General features: G+C 44.5%; 1 protein-coding gene across 1 annotated transcript in view; it reads left to right on the top strand.

The window, feature by feature from the left end:
* Nucleotides 1-17,682, top strand: part of ECHS1 (enoyl-CoA hydratase, short chain 1) — a 235,982-nt gene that overhangs the window by 182,474 nt on the left and 35,826 nt on the right. The window contains exon 7 of the mRNA XM_085607904.1: nt 4,360-4,427. Coding sequence (XP_085464030.1) covers nt 4,360-4,427 — 68 coding nt within the window. The remainder of the gene's footprint in view (nt 1-4,359; nt 4,428-17,682) is intronic.

Here is a 17,682-nt window from a genome sequence, read left to right on the forward strand (position 1 = left end):
GGTCAGACCCCCTACTCCTGCCGTAAGGTCCAACTTTAGACCTTTCCCTTACTGTTCCTCCTTATTTTGTCAAATAATTTGTGTTGGCATTTTGTGGGAATAATGGTACATATAAGCTTACCTGAGATACTGCAGTAGTGCTATACAATGATTAATTATTGTTGTGAATGCTTCCCCACATTGCTTTTGTTGAGAGAGAGATAATCTGTTCTCCTTTGGTTTTTTTATCAACATACCCACTTTAGACATTTCCCTTAGAAAAAAATTGATGGCTGGAATGCTTCCATTAACCTCAGCCTCTTGTAAGTAATCAAGGCATGGGACCAACCTCTCCTCAGACATAGGTCCTGTGCTTACTAAGCCATAAGACTCAAGCTGTGCCTCATTTATGACACCCAAAATGGCCGAAACCACAGGGTGCTTGCTAGTGTTCCCAGCTATATGGTATCTCGCTTGGTAATTTGGGTTGGGCCATAATAATTCATAAGCAAACCAGACCTGGTCTTTGTCTGGAGTGTCAGCGGCAAAAAATGATCGACTGGAATGCAATTTGTAATTTCTGAGATTGAAGGATTGCATTCATTTACTTTACTCAGTGGTGGTGTATTTAATGCTTACTATGACGCTATGACTATGTATTTAATGCCCAGTGACGCTTCTACTCCATTCAGTATTGGTATTCAATAGCATATACACACCATGCAGTCTTCATTTCCATTGGTATATCGGCTTCTATACTATCTAGCCAATATTTGATTTCAAGGGATAATCTTCAAGCTGCCTCTTTGACCAAAGTGGTGTAACTAAGCACAGTCTCAAAGAGATGAGTGTCTGCATGTACATTTGGCAGACAGATATTTCATAGGATCACATTGTGCTGACATGCATGTTCTTGAACCAGATCGCTAGGATCTACACGGTATCACCTTAAAAAGAATAGGGCAGACCTTTATCTCTGTGGCACTATGGGTGTAAATGCATTCAATTATCATTGGTGATAATTGAAGTTAAGAAGTTTCTTCTCTTCTTTATCTAGATCTGTTATTTGACTTCATGTTATAGTTCTCAAAATATAATTAGTCAATTCAACAAAAAAAATACATTGAGAGAAAGTATAGTTTGGAAAAATAAGATCCATATGTTTGAAGTGAATATGGAATAAATAAATCCAGAGATGATAAAAATACAGAAAACAAGTGCCAGCGCCCAGCATCACAGATGAAAACAATTGGTTACAATCAAATAAAAGTGTTCCAGAAAGATTTTAACAATTCATAGATGTTGGAAATTGGGTTACTGGTTGAGGGGGGTAAAACCTTACTCAAGCGGCAGCAACAATTTATGTAGGGGTGAAGTCACAATCCTACCCGAAATTAACCTGTCCATAGCCCTTAGGTAATGTGGCACAAAGCAGTCAAGCTTAATTTAATGGCAATGTGTTATGTATTTATACAGCTCTTCAAACAGTAAGAAAGTGAAAATACAGCACAAGGAAAAACACACACCAATTTAGAAAAACAGAATACAATGTAATACATTATTTGACACTAAAATATCAAAAATCCAATCAGTAGAACCAGAGATATGCAGTATTAAAGATTTAAGTGAAAATTGTGCATAAAAGCACAAAGCGCAAACTGTGGTTATCTGGTTGCTTCGTACCGGGACAAAGTCACAAGTTCAGGCTGACTGAGCTGGAGCATGGGCATGGTCCAGGTACAAGTTTGGCCCGCTGAACATCTTACATCCTGGTGTGTGGATCATTGCGAGATCCCACACCGAGGATGCGTTGTGGAGCAGGGGTTCTGAAGAGCTACGGGGCTGGGATGTGGGTCTGCAAGGCGATGCATTGTGTCAGTTCTGTTGGGACCCCAGCTGGGCTGGCAGAGCACTTTCAGGCCCATTTCCAGGCTCCAGAACTGGAGTGGCACCATTTGGGGGGCAATACTCCTGGAAAGAGTGCAAGTGCTGGATTCAAGGTAGATGGAGCCCTTTCTGTCCCTGAGACTCTGATCAGGAGGCCAGCCAACTAGCCCTTGAAGTCACTCTGGTTGTCCTGGGGGCAAGATGCTGGCCCAGTCCTCTTCACTCAGGCAGCAGTGAAATTGAGTATCAATCCTTCTTGCAGAGCAGCACATCAGTCCTTCTGAGTCTTCCAAAGGTCCAGAGATGTGCTGAAGAGTTGGTTCTGAGGGTCCACTATTTATACCTGGTGCTAGCTTTGAAGTAGGAGATGGTTTTGGAGGTTTCCACACACAGAGAAGGTCGAAATGTCCTACCTCCCTGCTGTGCGCCAACCTGTCTGGGGTCACAATAGACTTGTGTCAAACCCTTTTTGAGTGTCCCCAGGCAGAGCCTTTGTGATGTGGATGTGTGGTAGGTGACTGCTCCTACCCCTCATCAAGTCAGAGATGACCCATCCTACCAACACCTATGCTCACTTGTCTCACTGGGAGCAATACTTAAACACCAACTGCCACCTACACCTAGTCATGTGACCCAGTAAACAGGCTGCAGGCACCAAATAATTCGGACAAGAAAATGCCATCTGTCTAAAAATTGAATTTTCAGAATTGTTCATTAAAGTCCCACTTTCCTAATAAAGAGTGTTTTAAATTCCAATTATTCAGACACCAAACTCTACATTCCTACCTGTTCCCAATTAAAAGTTATCACTAATTATGTGTAATAAGTTAACCCAATGTTATCTTAACAGAGAAGTAGGCCTTGCTGTAGTGAAAAACAAATTTGATAGTTCCCCCTCCAGGCCATGAAAAACTTAAAAGTACATGTCCAGCTCTTTAAATACACTGCACCTTGCTCTTTAGGCTGTTTAGGGCCTTCCTTACATGACTTAAATGTATTAAAAAGGAAGGTTTAGGCCTGGAAAAAGGTTTATTTTGCCAGGTCGAAATGGCAGTTTAAACAGCACACTCAAGCTGCAATGGCAGGCCTGCAAAATGTTTAAAAGGCTGCTTAAGTAGGTAGCTCAATCAGTGCTACAGGCCACTAGTAGTATTTAATTTACAGGCCCTGTGTACATGTAGGAAAGAGAGCACAAGCACTTTCTCACTGGTTAGCAATGGTAAAGTGCGCAAAGTCCTAAATGCCAACCAAAACGTGTTCAGAAAACAGGAGGGTAAAGGTAAAATGTTTGGGGATGTCCTTACAAAAAGGGCATAATCCTACAATATACAACTATTGTCATAAAATCATCAATATTAGTTAACATTTTGGTCCCTCAAAGCACTGAATGCATGGGATCATCATCATGACCAAGTATTGTTTGATAGACTTTGGCTAATAATCATGTCTGCAAGACAACTTTGAAGTGAAAGAGGCACATCTAATTGACGAGCCTGTAAATTCACACCTAATTTGCAAATGAGTGAGCATATGGCATTGATATGACTCGAGGAGTTCTCAGAAGAAACAAACAGTTACAAGATACAATAAGTGGACAAAATGCTGAGAAAGGAAAAGTTCTCCTTAAGTAGCTTAACATACTGCACGTGGGGGGGGGGGGGAAGTACCCCACGTAATTACGGAGTAGACACAGATCTCATGCGTGTTCAAAGCATGTACAACACTCCCATACTATTGCACAGGCCCCAGACTAGGCTCGTCAGATGAAATAACTAATCTCCACTTGTGGACATTGAAAGTGGTCTGCAATCCTTGCATAAATCATGGCAGAACGTACTTGAGATTTGGTATACTAGCTAGACGTGCCCCCTATCTATGTAGCCTCACAATGTGGTTTAAAGTCAAGTTTGGATGAGGCAAGAGGAACTCTGTTGAATAAGACATGATCCTGAAGATGGCCCCACATATTCATTGCAGCATTGATTATTGTGGTTGGTTTTACACCAATAATAGTGCATGTATTATAGATGTATAATTCTATTTGCAGTAGCTTCATTTTGCAAAAAACAATGTTAGCCTCCTTTGCCCTAAGCAAATGTTTTCCTTTAGGCCTAGAAATGCTTCTTAGGGTGAGCTGTTGGAGGCAGGCGACCCCCTCTTCTATTCAGTATGGTCTTGTTCCTCCTCTGTCTTCCAAGTGATGGTTTCTTTACATTCTAGAGTGTGTTTTCCTTGTGTCTTCCTCTATCAATCTTGATCTTTCTGAAGTCTTTTAGACTAATACCTCCTTTCTGGTCCATTTTGTGTCCTCCCCATTTCTTCCTCCAAACCATTTTGGGAGTCCCATTCTGTTGTCTTTGTTAGTCTTTTCCCAAAGGCACACAATTGTTTTTCAAGCCTATGCAGCTAGGATGCATTTCTTATTTATTATATTATTTGGGTTAATGGGTCTTTCGAGCTTTACACAACTTATTTTGTCTGTTTTTTCCACAGCATTTGAGCTGACATTGGCAGAAGGAACTCGTTTGGAGAAGAGATTGTTTTATGCCACATTTGCTACAGTGAGTGCAAAAATGTCTTCCCATTACTGTTGGAATAGGGCTTCACAAGAAAATGGTGGAACATGTTGATGTGGGACTGAGGAGCTTGAACAGCAAGTTCTTGACATTGAGTAAAGGATGTGGTAGTTAATATTAATCATAGGTTACCACATTTGAGGAATAATGAGACTAAGCAGCTTGGACAAGAGGGAGCTCAGCTGTTGGTTGAGGGAGGACTGCATAGCTATGTGGTTGGTCTGTAGATTTCCTGAAGTTTTGTTAGTTTCTGTTAGTATGATGGTTTGTTCATGCCTACGAGAGGAGAAAAGGACTGCAGAGGCTTTGAAGTTCAGGAAATGCATGGAAGTAGACTAAAAAATGGGCAAGTTGTTTCCCTATGATAAGATGCATAACCTTGGTTGTTCCTTGGTTTAATGAGGAGCTCAGGAAAATGATCCAACAATGCCAAAGATCAGAAAGGGCTTGGCGAGAGCTCTACTTGCCCGCTGACAAGGAACTTTATAAAAAGGAGATGAACACCTACCACCAAGGATTGAAGAGGGCCCAAGCGAATTTCTTCACCAGTGTTAAGATAAGAATATGCTTTATTCGATTTTTGTCTCATAAAAACCATGAAAGCATACAAGTTCATTAATACAAATATCACACAGTTCTTGGTTTCCATATTTCAGGGACCATTACAAAAGGACATTTTAAAACATTTCTATTATTTAAAAGTATGTTTAAAATGAGATAGACAAAACAGTTATACAGTACATTATTTTGTTGGGAGCTCTTCAATCAATGAATTGTATTTGTACTACGGAGCATTAATATTCATCTTCAGATTTTCAATACATGTAAATAGCATTAAAGGGACGCTCTATCATTATTAACAGTGAGATCCAAGTCAGGTTGATTCCGGCGTTTGATTATTTTCTTTAAAAAAGAGGCGACATTTATAGTTAAGCATTCATTATCTAAAAGTTGAAGGGCAATATAGGCTGGGCGACATTGTCGAAGGCCCCATATTTTTAAAATTGGCACTATCCACTTTCTCCTCAGGTCATTGTAAAATTTACAAAACAAGGTGACATGCATCGTTGATTGTAAAGATAAATTGTCACATGGGCAAGTGGATACGTTTTTGGACCAATCGTTGACCATTGGAAAGGTGACCAATCTGTGAAAAATATTCAACCTGAAGCGAGTACGAACAAATCTGTCGTATCCATTTATGGTGTTTTGAAGGTACGGTTGCATGCTAAAAGAGGAGGTTAACATAAGGTTTGAGAGGACAGTAGGTTTTATCACCTCGTTCACAAATCTTAACTTCTCCATATGTTGCAAGCACTGTTTTTTGAATTCTTTCCCTGGGATACCGGAGATTGACTCTGGGTTGTAAAAATATTCAGGTTTTCCTATGTCTGTCATGAAGTCCCTTATATATCTTATCCATTCTATATCTAGAGAATGGTCCAGCTTCAAAGCATCCTTCAACACCAACTGATTAAGTTTGTTACTTTGTGACTTCCAAATACGTGCCACAGGATTACTGGCTGGATTTTTATAATGTCAGTTATATAGGGAACTCCTAGCTCAGTATGACAGATATAGGTAGAAATGGAACAGGGCACGGCTAATAAATATCTAAAAAATGCATTTTCCACTTTCTGTATCACAGATACAGTACGGTGGCCCCAAATCCCTGCCCCATACAATGCTACACTTGTACACTTAGCCTTATAGATCTTTATTAGTTCATTTGGAGGCCTCTTACCTAGTTTTTGTGAGAAGTTGACAAGGGCTGATGTGGATCTCATAAATAGGAGTTTCCTGGTGTTAATCGCTTGGCCCCATGTACCCTTGTCATCTATTACTATCCCTAAATATGGATAGGTAGAGGTATTTGTCAATTTACTCCCATTTAAAAATAAGTCCTTCCTTTTCTTGCCACCTCTTCCACTATTCATCACGTATGTTTTTGTGGCATTTATCTTTAGGTCAATGTTTCCCATAAAAATATTGTAGGAATCTAGTGCCCTCTGCAATGCCATTGGGGTCCTTGCCATGATTACGGCATCATCCGCATAAAGCAGTGCAGGTATTAGTCTATTTCCCGAATTCAGATGCAGTTGGGGGACATCCTGGCTTCCCTCCAACAGGGCCTTTTCAAGGCCATTTGTGAATAAAGTAAATAGAAAAGGAGCCAGGGCGCACCCCTGTCTTACACCTCTTCTCACCTGAAATGGCAAAGTACATTCGCCTTTAGACCCAAACCGTACACATGCTGTGGCGTTGCTATAGAGGGCTTTCAGAAAGTCAATTAGGGAAACCTCTATCTCCATTTTTGTTAGTATGCTCCATAATTTCTCGTGGGAAACACAATCGAAGGCCGCGGAGAGGTCTACAAATGCCAAGTGCAGTTTCCCCCTCCCCACCTTCGTGTATTTACCCATTAGAATGGCCAGGTTAAGGCCCTGGTCTATTGTGCTTAACCCTTCCCTGAAGCCAAATTGTAGATCCGAGAGTATGTTCTTTTCTTTCGCCCATGTTTGTAACCGAGATAGGAGTATCCTTCCTGCTACCTTTCCCAGTGAATCTAAAAGGGAGATTGGTCTGTAGCAGGAAGGATCCTGCCTATCACCTTTTTTATAAATGGGAACCATAATAGACTCGGTCCAACTTTTAATTAAACTCATCGAGGTGGCTGCATTAAGGACGCGAGTCAGTAATGGAGCCCATAGGTCACTATTATGCTTATAAATATCAACAGTGACTCCATCGGGTCCAGGGGCTTTGCTTCCTTTGCTTTCCTTTAGTGCTAATTGCACTTCCTTTAAAGAGAAAAGCACCTCAATCGGGTAAGTCACCCTGTCTTTGGGGAGAGGGGATATTAAATCTTCTCTAATTATGGTCGCCTCTGGATATCCAAAGATTTTAGTAAAGTGACTCACCCACTGGTGTTCGTCAATCGCCAGCTCCAATAATGGTTTATCTTCGGGACAGAGAAGAGGGGATCTAACTACTTTCCAAAACGCCCTACTATCTTTTTGGATACTGGCCCTGTGCATTTCTTCCCACAGAGAATTTTTTAACGCCCTTTTTCTTAGTTTTATTGCCTGGTTATATAATTTCCTGGCTTGTTGTATTTCGGATCTGTCTATTTCAGTGTTATGTATAGCTTTTTTAAGTGCACGGTGGGCTTTTGTACAGTTGGTGTCAAACCACCTGATTTTCTTATTGTCCCCCCTTTTTATCTCTGCCTTCAAACTGTTTTTTATTGTTGCAGTGATATATAGGAAGTTTTCTAGAACCAACTCATGAGGAGTATTTGCGTTTGAACATTTCATAATTGGGTCTAGGGCCTTACCCACCACTAAATGTGTTATTTTGTCGGGATCTATCAATTCCCACTTCAATGAATATCCGTTTGTTCTGTCAATATCCAAATTAGTGCAAATATGATTCGAATTTTTATTCCTATTCTTATTGTATTGTTTAAAGTTTTTGATTGAAATTGTTACTGTTTGTGGGAAGTGGTCACTTATAGCTATACTATGCACTTTAAATCCCGTTGCACTGTTTGAGAGATGGTTTGAGACTAAGATAAAATCTATAATAGAACTCAGACCTCTCCCATTAAACGTTTGTGAGAAAGGAATAGGAGGTGATACCATTTCATTTGCGAAGGCCAGATCCAGCATAAAAATTTTCTCATTCAGGGCATTACCATAAGTGTTATGTGGAAAATGAGTTAAATTACATGTTTCTTCGTCCGTCAGGCCACACGTCGGATCATTGTTATGTGGGCATATGTTAACATTGAAATCTCCACCCCATACAATCTGTGCATTTCCGGAGCTATGGATCTGGATCGTGTGCAGAGCATGTCTTAATTGGTTCATTTTATCTTCCTCTTTTTCCTTAACAATATTATTATAGAAGTTCACAACGGTTATAGAATTTTTACTATCCTTCATCAATGTTAAAATTTGATAGTTAGAATCGGATATTTCGAGCTTGATTCTTTTTATTGAGAGCAGATTTGAGACGTAAATACATAAACCTCCCTTTGATCTCCCGTGATTTGATGGGCTGGCTGGAGTATGATAGGTTTTAAATCCATCAATGTGTATTTCCTTCCGAGCCCAGGTCTCCTGGAGACAGAGGATATCGGTTTTTCTTATAAAGTCTAAGAAGAGGTCGTTATGAAGTTTGGAAGATAGTCCCGCTATGTTCCAAAAAGTGAGGTTTACCTTCCCCTCATTGTCTGGAGGTAGTAAGAGTGACTGGGGCTCTAGTTCGCTTGTCTTTGGCTCGTCTGAGATAACATTTGAATCCTCAGCACTGTTATATGTTAGGCTAGGCTCTTCAGATTGGACTGTTTTATTTAGCCTCCGCCCATACGGGCTATTACCTTGGGTTTCTTGTGATACCTCCAATTCAGTTGTCACCATATGATGTAGTCAGTCTAGTTCCTCAAGGGGTGAAAATACGCTAAATCGATTGCTTACTGGGACATTATATATTGGCCTAGACATACTCTCGGGCTGATCTAATTTCTCTATTTGAAAAAGTGGGCGATAGAAATAGCCCAAGGGAAGAATGTTAATCCCATCTTCCATCTTATTACTGCCTGCATTCCCTAGAATCCTTGCCACTAATCAAGGCGAGCGGAAAGTGAGTACCACACAGTCGCCTGCAAAGGGTTTCCTGGCTTTTCCAACCAAACCCACCCTACGTGCCATCTTAAATTCTTCAAACAGACTCAACGTGGGTCCTACTTTTTTCCTTAACCAGTGCAGTGACTTATTTCTGAGTGATTCACACATCTCCTGGTCATGCGGCCCTAGCTGTGGTACATTTGCTAGGATGACTGTAAAGGGGGTACAAGTCGGTGGCAGATCCAGATGGGAGGGAGTCAGCGAGTATATATTAGCGGGTGGCAGAATTTTTGATCTATTTTGATTTGGAATTATGTCATTAGCATTTTTTAATGGAACCTTTGTTGTTACAGTGGGTATTCTAAGTTAATCTCTATTTTGGTTGCTTTGAGAACCTCCAGGCCTGTCTACTCACTGCTGATATCTTCCAGTATCCTTAGGGTCACTCACTTCACTGTTGTTGTATTGGACATTCAAATGTGGAGTGACCTCGTCAGCTTTATTGTCCAAAAGTTTTGCCAACTGTGACTCTACCTGATTTAATCTGTCACCAATGTTCTCGATTGCTCCTCTTACATATGAGTCTAGATTTTTTTATAGCTGTAGCCAGACTTTCTAATCCGTCCCCCTTGTTACTCTGCTCTAAATTGTTCTCTGTTGAATCAAATATTGGTGGTGTAGCATGATTTACTAGACCTTGTTGCTTGACATGAGTGTGTTTTCCCACCGTGCTTTCTCTATTTACTGTTAATTTTCCTAGGTCTCCCTTTCCCTTTCCATGCTTGCCTGTCGGTTTCCTGACTATCTTTTTCTTCCTTTTCATAGGAGAAGAGGTAGCTTCTTCCGGAATGCTATGTATGATAACATCACCTAATGCCTGTTGAATACAACCATTCACGGGTGTACTAAATAAATGGTCCACATTTTTTTCAGTGTCTTGTACAAGATTAGTTTGCTGAGCAGTCTCTCCGACTTTCAATGTCCCGGCCGCTAGTGTCTGTTCAACTGAAGTGATTTGTTTTTCTATTGCTCCCATCGCCCCTGTCAGGTATGTTAGGAGCGTCTGTGTTTTGGGCTTTTTGAGGTCTTTCCCCTCCAGTGGGTCGCTTGTCAAAGCTTTTCTTTTGCCCATGCTAGATAATTATCGCTTGCTGATGCTCGCTTGCGTATCCCTGCATACACTATTTGCAGTAATGTGGGTAAATACTCCCAACCCCAAACACAGACTGTCCCTCTCCCTCTGCCGGGCGTTACCTCAATCAGTCCTGCCGTACGTCCTGGAAGTTGTTGGAAAGGAACCACGATCTGCAAAGTCTTCACGAGGGAGGCCCTTAGCCCGGACTTCGCCCGGGCGCTGCCCGCGCGCGTCCCGCGCTGCGGGGCGCGTGTGCCGGTCTTAAGCTCCCCGGCGCTGCATGATGGCATCAAAGGCTAGCGCCAGGGGCGAGCAAAGGGCTGCTGGGTGCTGTAGTCACTCCCGGGGCGGCCGTTCCCCTCACGGCGGTCCGCTCTTGCCCTCTGATGTGCCGGTGCTGCCCTTGCTGGCCGTTCCCCTCACGGCGGTCGTTAGGTAAGTTTCTGGCAGTGTTAAGTTTTGACTGGCGCGTCCCCACCAGTGAAATTGATGTGTCTGACAACAAACCTAGAGAAGTTTTCAAGATTGTTAAAATAAAATTTCACATCGATACACCTTAGCACAGCCGCTTGAGGCCTCTAATAAATTATGCACACAGCTTCCTGAAATTTTCAACAATAGGATCAGAGGTATTGTGGATGGTCTAAACATATCAGAATCTGGTAACGCCTCAGACATCAACTGGCTGGGGAACCAGCCTTCTACTACTTTAATCACCCATTCTTGTTCTCATTTTATTGGAGGAATATGAGAAAGTCTTAAAAATTTGAAAATCTGACCTCCCCCACCCCTCAACATTTTGCGGCCAGTCACGTAGCTATCAGTCCTATTCTCAACTCCCTCCTAAATTATTCCTTACTCCAGTCCACAGTCCCCGGTTGTTGGAAAAGAACTAAACTAATCCCTCTTGTGAAAAAACCATCAGTCAATAAATCTATTCTGTCTAATTATAGGCCTGTTTCATTATTACCAGCCTTCTCTAATATTCTGGATAAACTGATTAATGCTCAACTTTCCAAGAATTTGGACTCTAATCGGTTGTTGCATCCACCCCAATCAGGCTTCCACCCTGGACATAGTACAGAATCCACTTTGGTGGAGGTTTCCGATACCGTCAAGCTATCAGTGGTTCAAGAGAAGCAAATTGCACTATCCCACTCTATCCTTCTACAATGGTTGTTAAGTATTGGGATAGGTGGGGCCACCTTGGGCTTGATTGGGTCGTTTCTACCCGACAGATGCCAGTCAGTAGGATGCTGTCTTTTGCATAGGACCCTAAACCTCTAAGGTTTGGCGTTCCTCAGGGCTCCGCCCTGAGCCCAACTCTATTCAATGTCTGTATGACTACTCTGCCAGACTTATGCCAGTGGCACGCAGATTCTTCTTACCTGGGAGAGTAATATTCCAAATGCCCGGAGCAGATTCAAAATGTGCCTGTCTGCAGTATGTCAGTGGATGTTTCTGAGTAACCTAGAGTGTAACATAAGTAAAACTGAAATATTAATCGTTGGCACTCCTCCTCCATCTGGGATAGGAAAGGTTTGGCCCAGTTCTGTTCCATCTCCTCACACTTCTGCCACGGTTGTAGCCCAACCTTGGAGTGGAGTTTGATAATAGATCATCCTTTAGCTCCCAGGTGGAAAGTGTGGTATGTGCGTGCCTTGGGCTTCTGAGGTCTTTAAAAATGTTTTGGTGAGGGTGTGGCTTGGTGAGCCAAGATGGCGGTCGCACCTTGAGTGCGCTCCCGGACCCCTCCGCTATCCGCCCGTGATCCGCCTCACAAGAGAGCCATCTCACCTTATAACTACTGGCTCCATCGCCGTCACACCTCCGGCTGCATCCTGGCCGCCTGAATTTAACTAAGGGGCATCTCCATGACGAGATCGGCTGGACGGCCAGGCGGGACCGCAGACAAAATGGCAGATCGCCAGCACTGAACGGCACGCCCCGTGGCCTCAGATCTCTTGTGCTGTTCATCGGCCCGCGCTTTGTGGACGGGCTGAAGGGGGCCCCGGCTCTGAGAGGCCCAACGGTGTGCTGCGGGCCCCAGGACGCTGCCCGTGTCCCCCTCTCCCCGTGGCGCCCGTCTGGAGGTGGGCGGCCGCGGGGGCCTGGCATGGCTTGAAGAACCGCAGTTGGCGCTTCCTATCAGAGATCCCTGCGGTCGCTTCCGGGTGTCCCGTGGCGGAGCGACGTCTTCGACCGCTAGTTCGGGCGGTGGAGGCTCGTGAACGTCTGGGTGCGGCTCGGGTGGCCAGGCGGCCCGCGCCCGACTGAGGCTGCCATCTTCATCCGGCGCTGAACGCCTTCGGCCTGTGCCCGTGTGCACCACCGCCTGTGCCAGACGCTAGAGGGGAGGTCAGTCATTTGGAGGATTGGCGCTGCACGGCTCCTGTGGCAGTAAGACCCATGGCGGGAGGGGGTCCCGGGTTGTCTGGGAGGGGCCCCCCCTGCACACACAGGCTGCCCATCACGAGGGGATCCTTCTGAGGCCTCTCGATCCTCCTTCGGGCTCTCTGGGTCCCGCACTACCAGAGGCCACAGCTCTGAGACAGGCCTTGGGCCCGGGGCTGAGGGAGCAGTGTGGTGGTGTCTGCAGCGTTTTCGGGCGACGGAGGTGACTCCTGTGGGGGCGGCGTCCCCCCTGCTCTTTGTGTTGTGGCCCGGGACTCATTGGGCCCACGCATTCTTGGCCCGTCTTGTGAGTGGACCTGCCTGCTCTGCCTTCTGGGTGCGGATGAGGGGATAGGGGGCGTTCGGCCGTGCTTATCGAGCGGCGTGGGGCTTTACATCTTAAGTCCCCCCCCCCCCCCCATCTCCTGACCTCCTGACTTACTTAACGAATCCCGGGGAGTCGTGTGTGTCGCCCTTCTCGGCGGCCCGCCTTTGTTCCCTGGCCCTTTCTTTGCCTGATGGCCGGGTGCCTCTGTGTCAGCTGCATCCATCGAGCGGTGGAGGGCCTTGGAGGGGGTGTCGCCTTCACCTCGGGCGGCCCTCAAATCCTGCACCTTGCCGAATTGACCATTACCCCCGGTGGTGTACGAGCCTTGAGGCATTTAGCGGGGTACCTCTGCCTTCTTGAGTGGCGCAAAGGCCCGGAACCTGCCAAGACCCCGGCCACCCAGCCCAAAATGGACCGCTTCACTACCACGGACATTGGGGCGAGCGGGGGACCTGCAGACAGGGATGCACCACCGGCAACGGAGCGGTCCACTATCCTCCAAGCCATCCACACCTCGCAGTCCTCGGTGGAGGGCAAGATCGCGGGGGTCCGTGTGGACATGACCCTAATCCGGCAAGACCTCCGTAACGCCACGGCGCGGATTAAAGAGACTGAATCCCGTATATCATCGGTGGAAGATGACGTTCAACAACTTAAGGGGCAGATGGCGCGCCTCCAGTCACACACCCAGGAGCTGCATCGGAGGGCAGAGCATGCAGAAAACAGATCTCGCCGTAATAACCTGCGCCTGGTGGGGGTCCCGGAGGGGGCAAAGCAGGGCCGCCCCACCGAATTCATAGAGAAATGGTTGAGATCCTGGCTCCCGGAGGTTTGCTATAGAGCAAGCTCACCGTTCCCTTGCCCCGAGGCCTCCGGCGGGAGCGCCGCCCGACCGGTCATAATGAGAATCCTTAACTATAAAGACCAGTGTGGTAAATAAAATAAATATTACCGGACTGAATTTCATGCGGAATCTTAAATTAAAGTAAATAGCTCAAAATAACAAGAGGCAGAATCCGTGGTATAAGAGGTTTTCTAATGGGCTTTATTCCATTCAAAATGGCCGACTCGAGTCGCGGCCCTCAGGTTCCGTCACCACGAAGGTTCAGGAAGTGAAGTACAATAATTCATTAACAGACATGTATTTTTATAATAAGTACATTACAATGAAACGAATGTAGAAGGCGTAACATTTGATAAGAAAAATGACGTGACAGTGACATAATCGAAACTAGGCGTAATAAGGAATAAAAGAAACATGATTGGTTAGAATTATCAGACATAGGTGGATCTATAAGATAATACTTGGCATAGATGCGCGCGCGGCAGCATGACGTGTAATTGACGTGCAACTAGGGGGTGAAGGGGACTTGACATTTAGCTCTACATGTGGAGACGAGAAGTCTGGGGTCAAGTCATCCTAATCCCAAATCATATCTAACATCCTATGTTTAAAGAACTATGTTATCCTCAAGGAAGAGACTCTCGGACAGAATCTATTCTATACTGACTGTGTGCGTGTACAAGCGTCTAAGTGTCTATATGAGATGCGAGGGGCAGAAAACTTTCCATGGCAACAGGGCTATGAATCACTTGCAGGAGGACGGAAAGGCTGAGTCCTTTGCTTGTGAGCTAAAGGAAATGTTTACCTAAATCACTGGACAGGAATGCATCGGCTGAAGAGCAAAATAGATAATTCGAAGGTGAAATACAACTTCTTGGCAGACAGGCGAAAACTGGCCGAGGCAGGCACCGTTAGCTGCACAGGGAGTAGGACAAAGTTCATGGATACAGATGCGAGCTCAAGCTGAAGCTGTCAGAGACAGAGAGCAGGGAAAGGCTTTGAGGACAGAATCGGGCCTACTTGCCTGAACTGTAAAAATGAAGTAACTTAGCCATATAAAGTCGGTGGCCTTTCATACTTAGGAATCGAATATCCAGCCCATTGATGGCGGATCTGACAGAGAACATGTTGACGGTCGACACACATATGTTTGCGTCTTAGAAACTGGAACTGGAGGGAACATACATGTACTTGTAACATGCATATAGAACCGTTGGGGTCCAAGATAGGGGACATAACTGATCAGGAAAATCCACATTTCCACATTCCCTCCTTGTCCCCTTCTTGCCCTTCACGAGACATCAATCTTCATCATTCCTTCGATTTGCTCATGGAGCATCATTTCTTCTTCTTTCTTCTTCCGGGATCTTGAACGAAAACCTTGATATGGAATGCATGATGTGGCACACAGACCACAAATCGCTGGTCCACATTGTAGGCATAAACAACAACTGAAGAGCATAAGAAGGCCAATACCTAGGAAGGATAAAACTCTCCATCCCCAGGCTGATATCACACTCCAAAACCACCCGGACCACGTCCAAGTGCCTGGATTCTCGTGTATCTGGCTTACAATCTTATGAAGGCGTGTTATAGCTTTATATACAGATGGCGAATTTTCTGGTATGAATATGCAGCAGCTGGATCCGATGACCCTGCAAGCTCCGCCCCTATCGGCCAGGATGACGTCAAGGACAAGACGATTCTGGAGAACAACAATTCTCATCACTGATTGTTCCTCTGTCAGATTGCCTAGGGCAGCTATAGTCTCGTTTACTACAGCTTCAAGAGTCTTGGTGAGTCTGCGTATCAGCTTACTATTTGATATTGTACCTATATAGGGAAAGATACCTTTATTGAAATCTACATACTTGTCCCATGCTGTCTCAGTATAATCGACAACTGGGAGATCTCTCCGCTCTCTATTGTGTACTAAATGAAAATTTCGATAATAATCAGGGGGAGCTAGGAAAACAGGTGGCAAAAGGAATGCGATGTAACAGGTACCATCCCAATCTAGAGGTAGACGCATATATGCAGTCTGACCACATATGAAGTAGGAATGGCGAGAAGCTCTAAATGAAGATTTACCTTGATCACTATATTCTACTGTAGTAACGCATTGGCTATGGCCCATATGTATGGAACCAACTTTTCTTACACATAATTCACCCTTAACTGGAAATACTGACATAGTGGGCAGAATTAGTTCAACTTCGGATTTGACATTCAAAATCATAAGATTAGGCGTAAAATTACCTAATTTATACACTTCATTTTCTAAATCAGTTCCTGTTCTACTGGGGTGACCCTCCTGATTAGGGTGACAGACTTTGAATAAAACTAGATTCAGATTTCCCCATATCCAATGTTGTTGATAAACTGCTGTGTCTGGGTCTAGGGAATTTAATAAACTAAACCATGCTCCACAGGAGCCATTGTGTGTGAACGGATGTGGAAAGAAAGGCAGAACTCCTTTGTTATTCTGATAGGGAGGAAGTCGGCCACACACCCAACAATTGGTCGCATTACTAGTCTGATGGGAATGATGTAACATACTAATGAATGTGTTATTGCGCAGCGCAAGTCTATAAGATAATTCATGTGGCGGTAGGTCACTAAAAGAATGTTCATCAGTTATATTGAAAACACGTTTAGAAACAGGATAATACATATGCAACAATATACTTGCAGTAACTATTAAAAAACTCAAGGAAGACAAAATTAATAAAGTCACAATACAGTGGTTACGCAGTAATTTACAATAAGCATGTCGTTTCATTATGATTCTGGACTCTACATGATTCAGACCTAAGGGGTACATGTCGGGACAGATTCAACCGCTTCACCTTGGAGAGGACTTAAACAATCAAATCGTCCGACAGTTTAGATCTGGACCTGAGTTTCTGTTTATAGCACTGAGAGTCATTCTGTTCAACAAAAGGAAGTTTTGAATCAGTCTGTGAGGGAGTGCAGGGCACAGTGTCTATATCTGAAGGTAGTCCATGAAATTTTTTGACGTGACTCGAATGAATCCACCCTTTTCGTCCCTCGATCTTCACGGCTGTTCTTGTGGTCAACAGGACCAACTTGGGTGCTTTCCACCTGGGCTCCAATTGACTTTTCCTGTCGAAATTTCTCACAAAGACAAGATTACCCGGGACAACGTCATGGGGTTTCGCCTCAGTGTTGTCGGGAAAGGCTGCAGCTACCTGTGAACGAGAAGATTGTAGTGCAGACATCAAGGAAGCCAGGTAATCTGTCAGCATATTACAGTCAACATCAGTTATTTTACGTGGTATAGGCGTCCCCCACATATTCGGTGGTCTACCGAAGATCACCTCATACGGGGATAGCCCTGTTCTAGAGTGTGCTACCATTCTCATGTAAAAGAGTGCAACTGGTAATGCTACTATCCAGTCGACACCTTTCTCTCTACATATTTTGGACAGTCTGATTTTCAGTGTCTGGTTATGTCTTTCTACGAGACCTGCTGCCTCGGGGTGTCGGACACAGTGGAATTTCCACTGATATCCCAACAAGAGTGAGACATGTTTCATTAATTCGGATGAGAAAGGCTGACCGTTATCTGAATATACAACACGTGGTAAACCGTACCGTGGGAAGAATTCTCGAACTAGCTGCTTGGCAGTAGTCGGGGCAGTGTAATCTGATACGGGATACGCCTCTGTCCAACGGGAGAGAGCGCAGACAACTACGAGAACATATTTGAATCCTCGACAACGTTCCATCTGAATATAATCCATCTGGAGGACTTCAAAAGGATGGTCAGGAGGCTGAAATCCACCCTGCTCTACGGGAACACTCTTTCCTGGATTAAACTGACAACATATCATACAGGTACGAACTTTTTGTTTAGCTGCTGCTCGTAAATGTTTGTTGAACCA

The sequence above is a fragment of the Triturus cristatus genome, chromosome 1_2 (genome assembly GCF_964204655.1).
Source record: "Triturus cristatus chromosome 1_2, aTriCri1.1, whole genome shotgun sequence".
Classification (NCBI taxonomy): Eukaryota; Metazoa; Chordata; class Amphibia; order Caudata; family Salamandridae; genus Triturus; species Triturus cristatus.